The sequence below is a fragment of the Aquila chrysaetos genome, chromosome 6 (genome assembly GCF_900496995.4).
Source record: "Aquila chrysaetos chrysaetos chromosome 6, bAquChr1.4, whole genome shotgun sequence".
Lineage (NCBI taxonomy): Eukaryota > Metazoa > Chordata > Aves > Accipitriformes > Accipitridae > Aquila > Aquila chrysaetos.
In genome coordinates this window covers 1,115,697-1,137,078 of record NC_044009.1, presented here as the reverse complement: position 1 = coordinate 1,137,078, position 21,382 = coordinate 1,115,697, and the positions used below count along the sequence as shown (strand labels likewise).

Genomic DNA, 21,382 nt, shown 5'->3' with positions numbered 1-21,382 from the left:
TGAGTAGCTGATCATAGTAACTACTGCAATCTCACAGGGCACTCACGTTAAGCTCCTCCAGCTGCTGACCTTGTCGGGCAGGACCACTTAAGAGGCTGACAGAAGACAATGTGAATTACAGTGAGACTTCCAGATATGACTTATGGCCTTTTTTAAAGCCAAAAGCTTTGATGAAAACTGTATCGAGCAGACACTGAGGATGACCTGGCAGAGAATGCTCAGCTGAGGAGATAAGACTTAACGACGTATCTTCAGGAAGCAGCAATGACAAAGGAGAAGGCTCTGCTACCAAAGTAAGAAATGAGAGGTACAGGCATGGGAAGAATTGGCTTGACATTCAGGTATTTCCCCAATCAGGTTTAAACTTACTCATCTGGATAAGAAGCTCCACGAGCCACATTTTTTATTCAAAAGCAATCACAAAGCAAGCGTCTTTCAAAGCTCTGAAGTGTTGGCTATCAGCTGCTCCTTCCAGCCAACCTCCATTTTTTGGCTGGAACAGAGTCAGAAGTGCTGAAATACCATAAAGAAGATTATGATCTCAGGAGGAAGGGTTATAACCAGAACGGTCAGCTCTGACAGTCTTTCTTTGCCCAGCCTTTCTAGGCACTTTGCAGAATTTTGATTGCATGCAACGCTAGCGCAAAGAGTACCTCTTTTTTGAGGCTTGCTCCCTCGGATACCAATGCACAATGGGCAGTACACGTCTGACTCTGAAGAACTGCAAAGTCCCTGGGAAAAAATAATCTTCTCCTAGCCTCTTTGTCTCCATATAATTAAGTTCAATACGACAAAGCATCCAAGGGGGGAAGCATTTTGTAAGGTTCTCAAGAGCTGCAGTAATATTTATAGTACAGGATGGTCTATGTACAACTATTGATCACTGATCTCATTATTTATATTTCACTACAAAAGCCACTCATGTTCCCAGCAGCATAATAGGTATCAAGAGTAAGAACCTTGAAAAATAAATTGAAAAAGTTACAATAGCAAATGGCTCGTTTATGCCATAATTGGTATTAGGCAATTAATGGGGGGATGAAACATCACATTGCTTCTGAAAACAAAAAGCAATACTGTTTAAAGAACATTTAATGAGCACGTTTTATGTTGTCCTCAGCAAGTTTACTGCCAAGCCACAAAAGACATTTATACACACTTCCTTTTGTCTCTAATGAAAGGGTCATTGCTACTTGCTTCTTGTTGAATTCACAAGTTGAAAAAAAAAAGCACAAATGTAACGTTTTAAACTTGAAATTCACCTTCTCGAAGAAGCAGTTGTTTAAGTTCGAAGATGTTTGCTCGACAGGGACAGTCACGGCACTGTGCAGGCTCTCAGAATTAGAAGTAAACCAAACACCTCCATGCAGAAAGATGGGAGCTCAGTGACCGCCTGCCACAGAGATCTATTGTACGGCTCTGATACCCAGATACTCCAAATATTTGACATTCCAAAATCTTCACTATTAATGAGGTGAGATCCTGAGCAACCGGGAAAAACGAAGGCGGAAATAATGTATTTACTTGCTAGGAGTAAGCATTCCGCTGTGCAATTCAGGGCAGTTTCCCCGACCGTAACGGAGGCGGATGACCCCTAAATCGTTTTCAACCAGAAAAATTACCTGATCTGCTGTTTCCCAAAAATCGTTTTCTACATCTGTTTCTCCTACGCATTTCAAATATCACCGCTGTCCGCTGTTACATTAAAAAAGGTCAAAGCCAATACACTGCACAAGAAAGGTGCTGCATTTCCGACTACAGAAAGTTTCCGTACGGCAGAACGGAAAATGGTGGTACAAACATCTCCAAACACTTTCCTTTCAAGAGGCCAGAGCCCTTTTTTCCCCTTATCTCCTGCAACTTGGCCGCAGGCGCACCATGCAGCTATCCAGCCAGCTTCCAGCACCGCCGGCGCAGCGCTGAGCTCTCACCTTCCTCCTCCTGAACCAGACACAGCCCTGGTGGCAGTTCAGCCGAGGAGAAAGGTGTTAACAGTAGCAGAAAGTTTTCAGGAGAGGAAGTCGGAGGCATTGTTTTACTTACAACGAACCTTTTTTTCTAGGTTTGAAAAAAAATGACCTTACAAACCATTTCAAGAAAATGATTTCCTGAAGCATTCTGTCTGGGGACTACATGCAGGAAGGAATGAACTTCAAAAGACTTAGAAAGTGGTATATTCACAGAACTAAATAAGTGTACTATGGAGATGTATCAAACACCACATATGAAATCTCACATAAACCTCAGATTCCTTCTGATTAAAAGCCTGTGCAAAGTATGAATATTTTCAAAATTAATTTATCCCTAAATATGCCATGATGCATTCTGTATTCACCCTGTCTGCCCGGCTTAATGTTCTCTTTTTACCCGTTTCTTCAGTTTAAAAATGTGCATTTTTAAAGAGCGTATCCTGTTACGCTACAGGCTGTAAAGTGAAAAGCCATGTCTTATTCTCACATAAGTACAAAACCATCTCTGGCATTCTTTCACTTAAATCCTGGGAGTTTTCTAGGGATTCATTTTACAAGTTAAATGTAGAATATAATTTTCCGGGCAAGTTTATCAAGGCAAATCGCAGCTGAGGTCCTGAACAAATACAAATCATAATACATTATTTGACTTTTCCACTTGTGATTGGTTTGGGCTGCACAAGACCATTACTTATCAGTTAAAGAGAAGCCCGATAACATCTGTGATATCAGTAAGTTGTGGGAATTCAAGCTTCTCATGATGAAAATGTACAGTAGAGGAAGTGACGGACAATTTGCAGCTGGTAAAAAGAGGTATCCTCTAATGACATACATCTGGCATCCATTATCTCAGCATCTGCCGTACTGAAATCCAATACGCCTCACAAAACACAATGGTATGCCGAGGAAAGGCACAATATCCCCTGGATTCTCTTTAACAGCTTAAGACCCACCCGTCCCCTTTATCCACTGCACACTAGATCATTAAACCAGCGAGAGGAACCCAGCACCCTACCGATGGCTTGCATTTATTACACGGGACAGCATTATTTTGGCCCTTTGATCTCTGACAATCACATTAGGACCATGAATCGGCATAACTGACTTCCATTATCAATGATTCAAACCAGCTCCTGGATAGAAGAGCCAAGAGCTGGTTTGGACCTCTGGTAATGATCTATCCGGTCTTTAAGGGAGCCACCTAAATCAGTAAAGAAAAAGAATCCCTATTTTAATCTGCAAACACGGGCTTTTCTACTTCTTTGCTGTCACCGTTCAGTTGTATTAGCATAGCCCGCCTGCAGCAGAGTCCTGCCTCAAATCAATGATACACACGTTTTGAGTCTCTGCCGCCTACAAGACCTCTTGGAGAAGCCTGGAAACCTGGACTGAAGGCATCCGAGCAAGGCAGATGGACTTAGTAGGGTGAAAAAGATCAAAACCTGCTGCCCCTGCAAAACTACTGACGGCCACTGACTCTACGCAAACGGAGCTGGACCAGCCTGCATGATGACCTGCGCCGCTTTAGGCAAACAAAAGCCGACAGTGTTACGTATGGGTATGACAGTGTCCAAAAAGCTGTGGCTTGCCAGGCTTTGCAGCTAGTGTTCCAGACTAAATGGAAAGGAAAACACAAAGGCATTACTTAAGCAAGCGGCTAAAGGCCAGCAGCCCCGGCGTCTAGCCCGTGAGTGTGCTAGACGGCCCGCCGTGGAGAAGGGAGCTCATTTGGACTTCTTGGCACCCCCGTGCAGGGCCGCCTGCTGCTCTGGTGTTGAGTGGAGGATTTCCAGATTCAACTGCAGGTTTTATTTGCTTGGGGAGGCGGGAAGACAGACAGTTAATATGCGTTCACGTACGGCAAACTAGAAACACCTGTTGGCCTTCAGAACAGTTCTTTGGCTGCCTTATGGAGACTGAGGGTCTAACAGGTGTCCCTGTAGCCAATGGGAATGTAAAGGGGTTACGGAGGCCCCAGGAACGCTGAATTATGCAAAGAAAAACCGTCTGCACAGCTAGATACAGCACATGTGTCCGTGTGCGCAAGTCGAACCACAAGAAACTGAAGTCCCGTAAAGTAAAGCATGTCTGGGAGGAAACCAGCCACACTGGAACCAGGGAAATTTCACCTCACCATAGCAAGGCTCGCCTGGACCTTCCTTTCGGTCTAGAGCTGCTTCTGCCAGCGAACGCTCGCCGTGCGCCTGCTTCCAGCTGCCAGCCCTCCTGCCCCGCTCCCGGGTGGGGGGAAACCAGCCACGGGGCCTGAAGACCCCACTGCGGCTCCAGCCCCTGCACGGCACGGCTTGTTCCCCAACCACTTCCCTACGGACCCGAACACGGTGCCAACGCCGCCACTGCCAGTAAGAGCACCGATAACTCGGAGAGGAGCGGGCACGGGCTTCGCTTCCGACGCGGCGTGGGGCAATGGCTGTGCCTGAAGGGTCTGCGCTAGGGCTAGAAAGAGAAAGATTCCCTGGTCGGGTAAATGGTCACTGCACCGCAAATCATTTGTATGTTTCCAGTGAGGGGACTGTTAAAATGCAATACCTACTTTTAAATACTAGCTATAGGCAGTACTCATATACTATAAAGCAGGTACGTACTATGATGTCCTACCGTTCATATACATGCATACATGTATATATGCGTTACGATATTAAGTGAAAACAGTAACACAGCTTTAGTCAGTGAACACAAGCTAAGCACATGGGAAACCTGTGGATAAAAGAGCTGCAGAGGCGCAAACTCCCTGAGCTTGTTCTTTGAACCTGGTACCACAGTCTCAGAAGAAGGAGGGTTCCCCTTTTCAGAGATACCATTTTCCGTTTGAATCTGGTAACACACCTAGCAGTAAAAAGTGGACTGGAACAAACTCCTTTGCTGGCCGGTGCCGCCCTTGATTTGTTTGCGGGGGTTGTCAGTGGGAGATTTTCCTCCTCCTCCATTATCAAGAAGCTTAGCTTGGGTTAGGGCTGCACAGAACAGCAAGCTTCAGCCCAAGGGAAAAAACTGCATTGCACAACAGGAATGCACAAGTGCTTGAACTTGGATCAAGGATATATGGATAGTGTCCTCCCTTCCTCACATAACTCTCATTAAGTAAACCTCTGGAGCGGGAATCCTCTGAGCAGCTTCCCAGAAGAAAAAAGTATTTGTAATGACAGGAATCTCAACATATGTTTGTTTCTTGAATTATTACACAAATTATACTGTAGCACTGAGACCATACAGCAAAGGAGAGGAAACAGACTGAAACATGACAAACGAAGCAAAAATCAAAGGAAAACCTGCGGCTGAGGTGGAGGGAAGGAGTTTCAGAGGCTGGTGAAAAGATGTTATCACCTGCTAGAGAACACTGCTTTTAAAAGGTGCCTTGGAGAAGGCAGCACACAATGAATAAAACGTTTTCACCAACCTTTCCAAACCCAGAGATTGAAAGCATAGCATGCTGATGATTTATTACAGACTGTACTATGTATTTAAGCATAAATCAATTCTAAAAATTCCAGGAAGGTTTGCAGCAATGCTTATCTTTTCCACTTTGGCCGTCACTCCTCATTTCACTCACTAAGCCGCCTATTTTGGCTGGAACCTGTTGCCTTGTGCCTACAGCCAATGTGGATCCCCGCACCGCCAATTTTCGTGAGATTCCCAGAAAACAACGGAAGATGACAGGTCCTGAGAGTTAAGCTGCCCTGGGTCATTTCTCTTCCATAATGCAAACCAGCCAAACGCAAAAAGGAGAGCCGCTAAGGACCGCAGCAGGAGACAGGTGAGGCACATCTCGGACGTGCCTCCAGAAACGGTGCTTCTGCACAGAGCGGACCGGGCTATGGTTTGTTATCGTTCCCTCTCGTTTCAATAAACCAACCAGCTGGGTGAGCAATTGTAAGCTTGGGATGGACCTTGGCTACCTGACCTGGGGGATGGTCTTGTCCTCTCCAGTAACGGTCCAAGGATTCGGCATTAATTCAGTCTACTTGGCATTCATGTATCGAATTCTTCTTGCTACCAATTACACGATGGGATCCCAGTGGACCATTGTTAGACTGCAGTATTTTTCATTGCTTGGAAAATAATCTGTTCCCCTATATAAATATCTCTCGACTCACCTCTGTGCTTACAGTCTGACTTGCAACAGACGGTTTATGAAAAGAAAATACTTAGGCTAGAGTACATAGCTCTCAAAAATGTAAAGCTCTTCGGACCCCTAGCTCCACTTTGCAAGTCACTGAGGTTTTGCAAACGCAACCCCCCCTTTTTAATTGGTCACAGCTGGCTGCGAACATTCGCGGAAATCCTTGCAGGGAGATTAGAGCGGGGCCTGACATTTCCCCGTGGTACTGGCACTGTAATAATTAAGGAGGCGATCACGGGAGGTGCTGAGGAGCATCAGTCCTCACTAAGGGGAAAGCATGCATCGTTTTGGAGGTGGCACCCAGTACTTTACATGACTAGGCCCGAGGTATGAATCCCTCAAAAGAAAGTGTAGATTTGGTCTGCTCCAGGTGGCACAACCAGCAGTTTCCCTCCAAGCTTTTCTTACCACTGACAGATCTTAATGCGAGGAGTGGTAAAGATCTGCATGAAAAATCTCAAACCGCTGCAACGTCAGCAATGGGATTCCTCTCTCATTTATTGGCTAAAATCTAAGCAGAGGGCTACAACTCATCTGAAGTACTTGAGCCATATATTTTCTTTCACCCAATATAATCATCTCTCTCAAGTGATAATGAAATCCTTAATTCTTGAGTTTAACCCAAGGAAAGCTTGAAAAGAACACAGAAAGCCATATTTCCAATTCACTAAAGCCCTTAAGATTTTAGTCTCTTTTTCACCCGCTATCACATTCCTTTAAACAAATGTGTCCGTAATATTTTTGCCTATGCGCATGCTACATCACTCATCGACTGAGCTGGACAAAGCTGGACAAAGCTGGACAACTTTAAATGTGAAAGCGTACATCCAAAAGGCTGTTTGCCGTACTCCAGTTAACCTTTAGAAACACAAATCATATGAACTATGAAGTTATTCATAGAGTAATTGCCCTGCATTTAGATCCAGATTTGGAAAATTGAGGCCGTGCCAGGAAGCTCGCGATGAACACCACGCTGTGCATCTCAGTGAAGGATGCCGGACCCCAGAAGACCCAACACAGATAGAAGCACGAGGAAACTTGTTTTGCAGGTACAACCCCAGCTGTTCCCCCAGCTTCGGCACATTTTCTCATTTCTTCAAAACTCACTTCACAAAAGATTTTTGTTTTTTTTCAACTGAATAAGCCCCCGCATAGCCTTGGCTTGTTTCCTCTCACTAACTTTTTCAAAGAGTTCAGCGCTACCTGTTTGCCAGCTATTAAATACCTAACGTTTAGCTGATGGACAAGCAGATAGCCCAGGACGAAGCAGAGCTCTGCACAAGCCACCCTTGTTCCGCTGCCTTCCTGAGCCAAGAAGAGAGAAAATCCCGGCCGGCAGAGCTGCACGGCAATGCTGCGCACTGGCAGAAATCTCCTCTGGGCTCAGGCTCTTCTCCCCTCCCCAGCAGAAGGCTAAAACCTTTGAATCAGGAGGCTGTTTGCAAATAAAAGTATTCGGACTTCTTGGCTGCTGGAGGAGAAGTGCTGTGCTTAATTTAGCCCTGGTATTATTAACAGTGGATTCTCTCCAATAAACTGACAGCTGAAGAACAATTGCTGCTATTTAATCCCGCAGACGGATTTTAAATCGGCCTCGTGAACTGTAAACCCGTGAAACATCGAACACAATATCTCGCTACTGTCATTCTGAAATTGGCACTGGGGTCCCCTTGGACAGGGAAGTCACCCGAGTCCAAACAAGCGTCATCGCACGTGCACACTCGCTGGCGGTGTCTTTCCATCGCGGAAAGAAGCATCTGGCTCCTGGATCCAAGAAGAGTCTACAAGGTGCTTTCCTTTGCTTCCAAAGACAAAACCGTTCCCGTTCTGACTTCAACGCCTTCGAGTGCTTTGCAGTCCTGTGTTCCTCTTTGAAAATCACCTCCAGCCTGGAGAGGCTGCAGCAAACCCCTCTCTCTCAGCCCTCCGCCCAAGCAGCCCATGCCCTAACACACCCCAAAGGCTTCCAACTGAACAGCTCGAAGAGATTAGCAGAAATAGGGTCATTAGTCAATCAAACAACACTGAGGGCATGTCAAATGCTTGTGTAAATGAGGGCAGTGCTATAAAAGAGAGACACAATAATGGTCTCCTGAAGCTGCGACAAAGCCATTTCAGCTGGCCTTGCAAAAGCAGACGCTAATCACCGGCCCTGCTTGCTTACAGTTGACCTCTCCTTTGTGTAAAGCTAAAGAAGATTTGGTCTGGCCGATCTTTCAAAATGCAGCCGGGCTAATTAGGAAGGGTCCCATCCCTCCAGCGCAGCAAAGTGCCCACACAAGAGCCCCCAAAGCCTGAGTGTTGCTGAAACGATCCACTCTGCCATGAAGTTTTCAGTAAGCAGACGTTGAAGCCCAGCAGCCGATTTACAGTTTGAGATGCAAATAACAACAGCCTTCATGCTCCCCGTCTCGCGGCCGGACGGTCCCTGCCACGAACGCGTGACCCCCCCGGTGCTGCCGGAGCCATGCGGGGAGCCGCTCCGCCGCGTTCACTCGGGTACGCCAAGTTCGCCAAAACCGGACCCCGGAGTGTCGGGTGGTCCGAGGATCCCTGGAAAGACAGGGCAGGCTTGGAGCAGAGCCCAGGTTCTCCAACACCCCCTCCCTCCCAGCAATGAGCCCCGTACATGAAGGTCATTTACGTCCAAGCTCAAAGAAGGGAGCTCCTAAAGAGAGCCTCAGCCCAAACCAAACCTCAAACACTCCATTTACAACCCTTTCATCTACCAGACAGGGAAGATAACGAAGGAGTTCGGGACAACACAGCTGCTTCCTCAGCTCAGAAGCAGTCTCTGCAGTCACTGTAATATTGTTCGGCTCAGGCTCTTCCTCTGGTTTGCTGCATAGCAAAGCCCCGCTTACGGCAGGTAGGCAACGCCACGTTGCAGCGGTGGGGAAAGAAGATAAACCTCTACACTGACAGCACTTCACAGGATCAAAAAGCCACCGAGATGCAAGAGGCAACAGAAAAGGTGTTGAAATCCAGACAGGTAAACAAGATGTACAGCAGACCTTCCCGAAAGAGCTTGCGCAGCCCTATTGAGAGGTCTGCCTTCAAAGTGAGGCTATTTAATACAGCCGGAGAGTGCTCGAACATTATCACTTTCAACAGCTCAGGAGACCAGGAAGGACAGCATCTCACCCCTGGAAGCCAGACTGATTGGGTACTGCCTGTTTTCCAGCCAGGGTAAACACAGGATTGCTGCTGCTCCAGGCTGGCCAGTAAAAATATCCCATGCTGAAAGGTATGATAAGAGTCTGGCCAGGACAGAGAATGTCCTGCCTTTAAAACAAACACGTCTGTATTTCTTTCCAGAAAAGAAAAGTGATACCATTAAGGTCGGACGCAGACATGACACCACGGAATATCGCTGTGGAGCAACTTCATTCCCTCTGGGTTTTTTCCCATTGTTTTCATTGAATAGCCTCGTCAGAAGCCCTCCGAAGCGCATTCAGGTTCATCCCAGTCAAATGCTACACAGCTCCATTTTGAGGAACTATTTCTCAAGAAGGTATCATCATCTCCAATACCAGGATAGCTTCTTTTATAGGTGACAGACGAGAAAAAATGATTCACTGATTAACCATGACGCATCTTTCCCCAAAGCTGTCTTCTCTGAAGCAGCCTCCAGCCTCCCATCCTATCATTAAAATCCAGCACAAATGTTGACTGACCAGCACAGAAGTTAACCACCCAGAGTATTTTTAATGGCAAAAGAGAAGGTGAGAAACCAGACAACTAGGTTTCCCCCAGAAATTTGTCAAAAGAAGTATTTACCAAGAAAAATCGTTTACAGTAGTCAATAAGAAATTAAGATGAAGGGAAGGATGAGTCTGTGGCTGGGATCTTCCCACATCCTCAGTCAGCACATTCTCTGTGGCAAGGACCGTGGCTTTTGGAAAATGCTATAAATAATTGAAAGCATCAAGAAACAGACAAAAAAAGTCCATTTTCTGCAAGCCAGGGCTAATACAGCGTTTTCATTGGTCCTCCTGAGCTTTTCAGGAGCAACGTGTCTAAAAGCAGGATGGTAACAAGGTTAACAAGACGCTCAAAAGCTAGGAAAGCTAGAAAGATGCTTGCAAAGTAACTTGTCTTGCAAAACGAACACTATCCCCAGGCTATTATATCTATGTTTCCTTTGTCTGCAGGTGATGAAAATGCTCCATCATTTGCAGAGTCTACGTTGGTGGGCTTGGGGTTTGTCTTCAGGAGTGGCCGAGGCTTACGGAGCAGTGCCCCAAGAAGATAAACCACTCTTCCTGCCAACGTGCTGGCGCCTCCCACGTCCACCATGCGCCCTGTCCAAAAAATTCACTGAGGATACGAACTGGTATTGATCGCGTTACGTTTTCCACCACTTAGCAGGAGCCAGGGGAAGCAGTGGAATTCCTGAGCCAGGCAGCACATCCCACCTGGGGCTAAGCTGTCAAAGGGCCATCTCGTCATTCCAGCCCTCTAAGTGACCAGGTAGTCCCGTCCGGGTGGATTTGCTGAAGGAAGCAGGAGGGGTGCCTTTGCAATGTTTACAAACGACGGGCCTCGGAAAGAGCGAAGCGTTGTCCCAGCAGAAGGGGATGTCAGGGGGTGACTTTTGCCCTGAGCGCCAAACATAAATCACTCGGGAATGAAAATAATTTGAGGTTGCGAATGCAAAGGAATGCTCCCAGTTCAGCCGGGCTTTGCCGTTGGAGAAGGCAATAGAACAATTAACACTTTATAAACTGAGGGTAAGCAGCGTGGAGAATGATTTATCCACTCTATTTCACAGTCTCCCCTGTTGCTTGTAATTAGCTTGCTCCAAAATAAAGAGTTCAGCTTGGTTTCTTCCTTTAAGTTCAGGTAGCAGAGCCATAATTTGCGTACCCTTGGCCATCCCTCATTTGCTGTAATGCAGCCCATCCCCACTGCTCTGCCAAAATACGGAAGGTAAGGATCTGACCACAGGTATGCAGGATTTCAGACAGTTATTTAGAATTTGACAGGCATATTAGAGATGAGCGAATCAGAAAAGGAGCTTCTCTGAGCTGCCACTTAAAAAGTATTTTGAGGAAAGACATTTTAAAGGTTCAAAATAAAGGTCAGAAAATCAGTACGTTTCAAAAGCTCTTCCTTACTATTTTTTTAATCTAGGTTTACAGTTTGGTTTTTTGCTTCTAGGTTCCAAATAGAGGCATGTACCAAAACATCAGCGTAAAGGCAAACTAGCCTGAGAGAACAGTTCAACAGCCAACTGATTTAGAATGTAAAAGAATTAAAATAAAGCCAGAATTGCTTAGAAATACAAGTGAAAACCACGGCGTAGCCAACTCACACTTTGTTAATTGGCAGAAAAATCCTGGAATTTTTTTTTTTTTTTGTAACTCTATTTATCCCTTCCAAAAGGCACAAACACTGTCATACTTTACATGATCGCCCAAACTGCAACTATCGGAGGCTCCCCCACACCTGATTTTTAACCAGGGACTATCATTTTCTAATTTTTCTGACTGACAGCCACCTCTTATCTGATCAGAGCATCCTTTTCCCCAGAAAAGGGGAAAGGCTTCTTGCACCAAGGACCTGTTAATGCGGGGGGGGGAGTGAGCTGTGACCCACAGCAGTGGTCGCAGCATTCCCCTCCTGCCCCATTTGCCCCCCGCCTTTCTCCCCTCTCTGAGCAGCCCCGGGGCGGCGTGCGAAGGCGGCACACCACACCGAGGGCTCGCACACCACCGTGCTGTTGCCCTCCTTTGCCGGTCCTGCAGAAAGCTTGGCAGGGCAGAAAAATAAAAGCTAATCCACGGGCTGACCTCTGAAGACCCAAAGCACCAACTTCGGGTCCCTCATTACCGAGGCGGGTAGCGTCAGTGCCACTACAGATGTATTTTCTTCTCCTCCAAAATAAGCCAGTCATTTCCCTTTCAAAAAAATACTTGGGGGGGGGTCTCAGAAACGTGTGCTTTACCTTCAAAACTGCAACCTATTGTAATTGTGGGAATTGCTAAACATTTCCAAATGTAAAAATGTTTCTTACCTTTTAGGTTCTGTACAGGAAAACACCCGATGTTTATTTTATTAATTTGTACGAGAGAAGCTATGACGAAAAAATTGCAGGGACAATTTAAGGACTCCTTATTTCCTAGAAAACCCCATAACATGTGCAAACGTGAACCTATGCAGCAGTGCGGGATCATGTACACCTCCAAGAGCTAGCCATGCTCCAATCCTTCGGGGATCAAAGGATGAGAGGGAAGCAGTATTCTAAGTAACGTGTTTACACCGCAGTTAGGAGAGCGTCACTGGGGGGATAAACAATTTGGACTCACGTTACTATTGGGTCTGCAGCGTGACTATTGTAGAAACCTAAAGCAAAAAAGCAAAACAAGCTGCAAATTGTACTTATACTAAGCAGCATCCTCTCCACCTTACTTAAAATGTAGGATGTAACCCGTTAGCATTAAAACAGCCACAGAGCTTTGAGCAACCGGCGGATTAAAGCCGGATTGCTTCGTTTTCTGGGCATCGCCCTGCTTCCCGCGGCAGCAGCGGGGAGGCAGGAGCGGTGCCAGCCCCGCGGTGCCAGCCGGGGCCAGGCAAGGCTCTGCAGTGCCAGACCCGACTCCGGCAGCGCGAAGCTCAGCCCGGGGAAACTCGCACCCTCCTGCATCTGGGCAGGGCACGGCAGTGCCCACGGCGGGCTGTAAACTGCTCGCATCGTGGTTGCTTAAGAGAAGCAGAAAGTCACGCCGTCCCCCAACACCAGTCCGTTTTTAACACGGGACAGAGCACCCTGTATTTCTAGCGGGTGGTGTTAACTACGGATGACACGGTTGCAAATGCCGTGGAGAAAAGGACAACCAGCCCGGGAGAGATGTCCCACCTCGCTGTGCCCAGAGATGAAAGCTTGCTGGTAGCAGGAGGCTGGAGCGGAGATGCGGCAGACCCACCGCCCTGACAGACGTGTCTCAGACACGCTCCAGGAGGGGTTTTTGCCTCGTGTCAGAGAGGTCCGTGCCAACTCGGTGCTTGACAATGCCCAGGCTGCACTGAAATCACACCAGCCTGGCCGAGGGGCCGGCTGTTGCCAAACGGAGCCGGCGTTTCTGCAAGTAGCTCAGGTTTGGATGCCCTGCAGCGAGAGAGCAGCAGCCAGGCTCACGATCTGTACACCTGGGCTCCGGGCGCTTCTTTTTAATTCTTCTCACCAAGGAAATCGCTTCATTGCCTAACTGAGAACTTGTGGACCACTGGAACACGGGGCAGGGGACTCCTAACTGTCACACACGAGGCACTGTCCCGGCCAAGTGCAAGGAAAGCCTCCGACTGTAACAGACACAGCTCTAACTCCAGTTATCAATACATATTAAAGAAAGAGCAAGGAACAAATAGAGCCTAAAGTCAACAGCCCTTTTGGTGGGAAGAGACCAGCTCCTGCCGAGGACTATTCTAACGTCAGCTCCCCTACCTCCATACACCCACCTCCTTTTCGGAGAGAGCAAGGAACGACATGTCTTTGAAGGAAGAGGTATACACTTACAGATGGTTAAAAAAAAAAAAAAAAGTCTTATTATTTAATTTGCTGTTACAAATCAGTATTGTCTAAAGACAGTTTGAGTAATCGTTACTGCCCTGTACCTTGCAGACTCAGCAGTTAGAGGGAAGAAAGGGACAGCCATTTCTCTCTACAACAGTACGAGGCACATTTTCTCTTACCAAATATGAGGCATGGAGAACTATTCCAGCTTTTAGCAGTTGCTTGCCATAGACTATCATGTTACCAAATCAGAACATCTCTGAATTACCAAACACGGGAAACTCAATAACCTTCAAGAGGGAATTTGTATATTGCACGAAGGTTAATTAAATAAAGCTTAGCAGCCCCAAAATAAAGCCGAGCCAAAGATACGACTGATCCAGCTAGTCAGAGCTTAACTATTTTCCTTTCTGATGTGGCAGCCCATTGCCACGCTCCCCCAGGCGGAGCTTCACTCCACAGGCCATGACCCCAGGGTTTCTTTGTTTGACCCAACTTTAATCAGCTTCCTTCTCCGATTCCAGCAAATCCCTCTGCTGATGGCAGCCAGGAATAAAGGCTATTGTACAGTACGGAGCTGTGTTTCACAGCAAGCCACGATAAGCATTTCCTTTCCCAACGTCCAAGTTCCCCAAGCATTACAAACAGTGGCCAAAAAAAGTAGAGAGCAGATTATTGGAGTTTTGCAGATAAAACAGGGGCTAGGATAAAAAAAAATATTGGGGCATCCCTCGCTCTTTATCCTCTCCACTTCCGACTCAAAATTAAAGGAAGAATTTGAAAAGCCTGCTTACCGTACTGACAGCGAGGTCCTTGGAAACCAGAGGAGCAGTGACAGCGCTGCGAAGATCCCTCGATGCAGTTTCCACCATTGAAACAAACCCCGTAACTGCAGACAGCTGCAAGGAGGCAGGAGAGGACAATTCCTGAGATCATGATCAGAAGCGTACACGCACTAATAAATACCCGTTCACCGATTAAGTTCCCACAGCCCTGTAGCAAACGTGAATAGTTATAAAAATATTGTTGAACCATTTTTGAAAGGTGACTCTTTTTTGGTTGGCAACGCGATACTCAAACAGTACACAAAGTCTCTCAAAATTTAGGCCAGGAAGTGAAGTACCTTAGGCAATGTCTAAGGGCTTGTCTTAAAGTGCGGCTAAGTGAGAATTCACGGGAAAATGGCAGCTGAGCTGCAGGGTTGTTGATGAAATGATGCTTTTCCAGCCCATAAGTGGTAAAATAGGTGGAAAATTACTCGTGCAGAATCATATCAGACCTCGTGGCAACAAGGGTAAGTTAGTTATTTTGCAATTGGAGGCACCTCTCAGGAACAAACCACTAGAAGCTGCTTTCCACCTCTGCGCTGAGCTTCCCGGGTGAGCTGGCTACCCAAATGTGGCGTCACCTTCTGAATGGACGAGAGGATGAAATAGAGCTAAACTGTAAGTAAGCCTGAGCAGCCACATTTCTCTGTTCTCACCAAGTGAAGTGTAAAATGTACACAGAGACAGCAAATGCTCAATTAGGCTTCTGAAATTCACCTTTTCAAATCATCTACGTAAAACCACAAACAAGGGTATGTTTTTCAAGTGAAACGTACATTTCTCGTAACTCATGAAATGCAGCCAATATTTTATATTTCCCAGTAGAAAATGCTCATCTCAGAAGGAGAAACGTTGTCAACAAGTGACGCTGTCATGCGTGTTGTGCTTTGTCAAAGTGTAAGGACGCAGAACAAGCGCCTATCTTCCTTTTTCAGTCCATTTAAAGATTCGGACAATGAAATTTTCTCTCTATTCACTGATCTGGACATAGCTGTGTTGCCGGCCAATTTCTCCTTTCTTTTTCCTGCACCTCCTCTTTTTCTTTCCCTTTTTGCTTTCATCGAACAAACTGTAACAAAATCCGAGAACAATGGGATTGGGTAGGAATACGCTTCACAAAAGCCGTGGGGAACCAGGTAAAGGGAGCCAAAAGAGCTTCACCTCTCTCCATGGTGCAAGAGATGTCGTGGTAGTACCCGGTCCCACAGTTCCCACTCGCCTACCCCGAGATCCTGCTCAGCCCAGGCTGGATTGTGGACAGCCCTGGGCCAAGAGCAGCAACGGGACCCACGTTTAACAGCTTATTCATCCCGGGAAGGAATGCACTGCAACTGCCAACTGTGGCACGGTCACCTGTGTTAGGGGCCCTCATGTCCTGTTGATCCAGTTGATGGATCCAGGGAGCGTAATTATTTCAAGTAGCTGAAATTACAAAAAAAGACAGACCTGGCAATCCAAAACCTGTTGGCTCAGAAACACACGCTTACTAGAAAGAGCGCGGAACGCAGGCGAGCAGACAAACGCTGACGGACCCCAGCGCAGCTTATGCTTGCGATTTACTGTGGCCGTGTGCTGGCTGAAACAGGCTGCTGCCCAGCACGGGCGCCGACCGGAGCGACTTGCCAACAGAATAAGCGAACCATCAACCTGCAGACATATACTGCATCCTCAGGAAGATGCCAAGCCTCCTCTGCTGAAGCAACGATGAGATTTGTCTTTGGCTTTGCTTTAGTGGAAACAATAGGGGGAAAAAAGGAGTGCAATGTTTTTCTCCTGCTAGGAGAGTTAGGGGTTATTCCAATCCCAAGGCACACACGGGGGTAGCGGAGTCGCTGGTTAGTGTAAGTTGGTCACAGGCAGCTAGTGACCCCCACTCCAGACCCACGGTCAGGATTTGCCCCAGCTGGGTGAGGCTGGCTTTCCCAATGCAGCACACGTACACGCAGCAATTCGTCAGACTTGAGAAAAGCACCTTCCCGAATAATATCAGAACTGGCCTCTCCTCGAAATTTCAGCAGTCACGCTTCCTTTTAAAAAACTGGACTGCAGGGGTCAGGGTAAAGAGCGTTTTCAAGGATTTCGCTTTGTAAAGAAAGAGCCTGAGACGCTTCAGAACGACTGCGGAGTCCTGCGTGCTCCTGGCCACTCTCATGACATGTCTGCTACTCCTCACGCTAAATTCACATCACATGGGAAAACAACACAGCAGCATCTCCGGCGTTAACATTACCTGGGCTCATGAGTGCAGACAGGCTACATAAATGAATGAATGGATAAATAAATAAAAAAAAATGCCTGGAATAGCCATTTTTTCTTCTCTAAAGCTGCAAGGCTGCCAGTTCTGCATGTCCCTTCTGTCTTAAGGAAAAAGCTGGAGAATTAAATACACCTCCAGCAGGTACAGCCTGGGAACTGACTGTCAGCTACTCAAGCATGTTCTGGTCCCCAAGAGCCACCAGCAGAACCGGCCGGTGTGGAGGGCAGCGCGGTCCTGGGCACAGGCTGGTGGAGAAGTCCCCAGCCAGAAAACTCTGGACCCTGCTCAAGGCCGGCGATGAAACAGCACCTTTGCAGTTACCGACTGAACGAACAAAGCCCACGATTAAATTACAAACCTACGTATGATACGGGGCCACCTGGAAACAATTATAACAGTGCTCACTGGACTGAGGTTTCCACACGCACGCTGTCCATAACTTTTCCCTCTTCTTTGCAAGTTGGGAGCCCCCCTGGTTTCTCTTCCCATTCCAGCTAAAGCTGTAACTAATTAGTAACAGAAAGAACAGGTTCTGTGATTACACATTTCATTTTGTGTCATTATAACTGGGGAGGAAAGGCACCCCGTGCAGCCTTCAAAAATGGCTCCAAATACTTGGCACAAAATATTCCATCTCTGCTCCAAAACACCAATTGTGCATTCAGAAGAAAAAGGAATCACAGATGGAAACAGTGCAAGGAAGTGTTTGCATTTTTGGGGCACGCTGGCAGGACGCTTTGTGCACACAGGAAGATACATTTGCGACTTTACCAATGCATTTTCAAAGATCATTTGGAACTTTAAGACATACACACTAAATCAGAGATGGGAAAGAGCAGGTACTATATGCACAAAAGAAACCCAAAGCTTGCGGGTGTCAGCTTGCCACATCTGAAAAACCTCCTTCCCTCCTGATTAGCAGTGTGCTAGCAGTTGCAAAAATGGGAATCGTGTTTTGGCAGTAATAGCATCCCCTGTCACACAACGAGATTACGTGGGCAGTAAAGGCAGGTCCCTTTTCTCTCCCCACCCTCACCTCCAGCCTCCTCTCCGCTAAGTAACGATGGTGATGTAGTTAGTGCAGTGCAGATTCACGACCTCAAAACTCCTAAATGCTGAAAGGTTTCATCAGCTGCGCAAAGCTCATTGACGGCTCGCATGAAGCTGCCTGAAGTACTCTGCCTCCCGATGATAGTGTGGAGAGAGACAAATTAGCACTTTGTTTTGGGGCTCAGTGAAAGTCAAATCACTGGGTCAAACCCTGGCGGTGGCCAACCCCTGGGCACTAGTCCGTCGGGTATTTACATAACTTATCATATCGCAATCAGTTACGACCTACCCTACATGGAAATCTAATAACCACATTACTAAGTTGCCCGCTATTCTCCTCCTACCATTGAATCCTCCAGGTATCAAATACTGGCTCTGTTTTTTCCTACAGAATCACAACTGACTTCCTAATTTCTCCTGTGTGCTAAATCTCAATACCGACTTACAACGCTTTCCGCCTAGTCTGCGGTGATTAAGAAGGTTTTGTGAAGGTTTAGGTGAATATGACATTCTACAAACATGCACGTTTGCTGTCAAAACACACACTTTTACTAGACAAAGCTACGTACCAACTTTAAGGATGTTTGCTCTGTCACTTCTCTTACAATGCGACTGCCAGAGCACCCTGGGTTTAGGCACGGCTGTTGGACGCAGTCGCTCCCTTGCAGCTGACCCAGCTCCAGCTCGCCAGCCTGAGCAATAACTTCAGCTCGTTCCAAGTCTCATTCTCACTGATATCCAAACTCCCCCAGCGTTGCACCTTAGATGCACTAGAGCTGAAATACTTGAGCCTCAGTGTTGGCTCTTTGAAGGACCTGATGATTTTTCAAATCCCCCCTCCAAAAAAAAGAGCATTTAGTAATACAAAGGTAGCATTGAAGTCCAAATTCTCATCTACCCAAACTAATGAAGCAGTGATGAAATGTTGTTTCAGAAAGCCAGTTATCTTCTCATCTAACGTTTTAGTCACTTTTCATAGCCACGTATCCTGGGGGACCACGGCGATCCCGTATCAATCCCGTGCTGGCCTGCTGGTGCAGAACACTGGAACTTGGGAAACTCTTTCACCAGCAGCCCGCTCAGCTGAGCCACGCCGTGCGATGCCTGTGATCGCAAACACTTCCCCGTGCGCATCCTCCCACGTGGCAAGGCAGAAGGAGCGTTTCATTGCAACTTCCCAACTCCAGGCGTGCGCCAAGATTTTCTAGGGCTGCAGCCTAATTTTTTCTAGCTCCGGCCGTCTTCTGCTTTAGTCCTTTCCTTCAGGCCTCAACACGGTTAGACAGAATTGACTGGGTGGCCAAATTGCATAATAAGGTGGTTTGGTTTTTCCTGAATCCTTCACCTTAATCACGTAAAAAACGGACTTTAGACAGGGTCGCAGTAAAGCTCAGCCTGGCTCCACGATGCCCTATTTGCCAGCAGTGCTCAGCCCTCGGAGGCAGTTCGGCGAGACCCAAAGCACAACAATGGAAAATATTAGAAGCAATTGCAGCGACACAAATCGGGGATTAGAAGATATGGGTGTTATTCTTGGCTGTGCCCCAGATTTCTGAATGAGCCGGACAATTCCCTGCTCTGTGCTTCAGGCTGGCACATACAGAGTGGAAATCATAATAACCTACCTCCCAGCCCAGTGGGGCTGAGGGGCCCGCGGGTCTCCCTCCCCTACGCCTTCCAAGCCTTCTGCAAACTAGCTCCTAATTCAGAGCGACAGAATTTAACGCAATGAAATTTGGGAAAAGGGTAACGACACCGTTCTGGGAAACAGGAAAGAAAGGATAAATTACGGAAAGCATCACCTACTTCTGCTTGAAAGGCCCGCCAACGGCTTTTGCGAGGATTTAGCAAGGCGGGATTCTCGGGAGGTCGGAGACAAGAGACTGATTTAAAAGGAAGAGTGACGGAGAAGAGCATTTCTCCTACAACGAACAGGCTCACCGAAGTACAACATGGCCATCCTCTGCGTGGACAAAGATGGTCTCCCAGGGGAGCGTACGTTAGAAGTTTAACCGGTACTAAGCTTGATCCCAGGCAAAAGGTTCAGAAGTTCAGTCGAAGCCTTTCAGCTGACAAAACAATGGGCCTCCAGGAGCCAAGAGGTGATGTACAAAGGAAAGCCAGCCTAATAGGGAAATTAAATTGTTAACCGAACACATTTCCTGCCGAGCCTTCCAACCTGTACGGCAAATAATGGAGCTGCTCCCCCCGACGCCGGCTCAGCCGGCTCCTGCGTGCCTGTGCACGCTTGCCTGCGCGGCCGGGCTCCCGGGGTTATGCAGCGAGCCGGGCTCGCTGAGCACCGTGCCTGCGGTGCTGAGCGCGGCAGCCGAGCACGGCGGCTGCGGCGGGCCCTGCTGAGTGCTCTTTCCCTGCTCGCCGGATGATAGGCTAAAGCTAAGCAGAGTTGGCAGGAAGAAACGCGGTTCAGCGCAGGGTAACTCACTCTGGAGCCTTTTAATAGGCCGTTTGCGACTAATAAAAGTTTCTCTTTTAATGAGGCGATTAAAATTCAACTGCTTTCTACTCAGCCCCTGGGAACGCTCGGAGGGGTTTTCAGCATGTCTCAGACGCCGGTACTTCCTCCCACCTCCCCACCAAATGAACGTTAATTCTCCCTCTTTACCTAGGGCCAGGCTCTACCTCTGCCCGAGCTAAAAATCAGAGCAAAGCGTGATCCTCGCGAGGGCTGGATAAAAACTCAAGACGAGGACGACTCGAGACGGTGGCCAAAGCTTTAGACCAGCAGCGCAAGCCGAGCTCCCCCAGTAGCTCCACAGAGGTACCCGAACAGCAAACCGCACTGCGGTGCAGGGTGCCGGGCGGCGTGAGCAGCGCGAGCCCCAGCAGCCGAAGCTCTCCGGCTGTATGACGGCCAGAGCCGGCTAAACCGCTTCTTAGCCGGGCTGCGCTCACTTAGGCTGTTCCATTTCCTTGAGCTAGCTCGTGAAAACTCGACTCGGGTATTTCCATCCCGCTCGGCAGCAGAGCCACGCTCTCTCCCCAGCAGCAGTCCCAGCCAGGACGCAGGTTGCCCGGTCTCGCCGCTGTGCCAGCCTGAGCGAAGAGCCCGTGTTTTCCGCGGGAGCGTGCAGTTAGGGCAGAGCTGGCACTGGCACCTCCTGCCCAGTTCACGGGCGACACTGCGACCGTGACAAGGTCACCAGTACTAAACCAGTAACGGTCTCCTCTTTAGCCTCTGCCATACGTATCGCTCTGCTTGGCGCCCTTCTGCCTCACCGCGTCATTTCTGAACGTGGCAGGGGCTGGCCCAAGAGCACAGGCCTGTTGTCTGCGGCCGAATGCCAGCTCCTCCACGCAGATCCAGAGCTATGGACTTGGTGGGACTCAGCTTTTCAACGTCTTCCACTGAAAGTAGAGATCATGGGCATTACCAGACAGGCAGGCCCCTCGTCCCGATCAGCGAGGGCTTTAACTGTGTTATTGAACCCACGTGGAATTTAAGTAGCATCTCAGAGGCCACTTGAAATGGAGAAGCTTAGTCTGAAAGTCAATCTATCAGTAACCATGCAGGGAAAGGACCTGATGCCATGCTAAAAATGCAAAGGGTGTCTTGACTTCTGACCTTTTTCCTTCCCAAATGGGACTGAGCGGATG

General features: G+C 47.8%; 1 protein-coding gene across 5 annotated transcripts in view; it reads right to left on the bottom strand.

Annotated features, from left to right (window-relative positions):
- The window catches only part of MEGF6 (multiple EGF like domains 6), a 125,577-nt gene that overhangs the window by 90,945 nt on the left and 13,250 nt on the right, over positions 1–21,382 (bottom strand). For all 5 annotated transcript variants that reach the window (XM_030017715.2, XM_041124288.1, XM_041124290.1 and 2 more), the window contains exon 4: positions 14,425–14,529. In XM_030017715.2, coding sequence (XP_029873575.1) covers positions 14,425–14,529 — 105 coding nt within the window. The remainder of the gene's footprint in view (positions 1–14,424; positions 14,530–21,382) is intronic.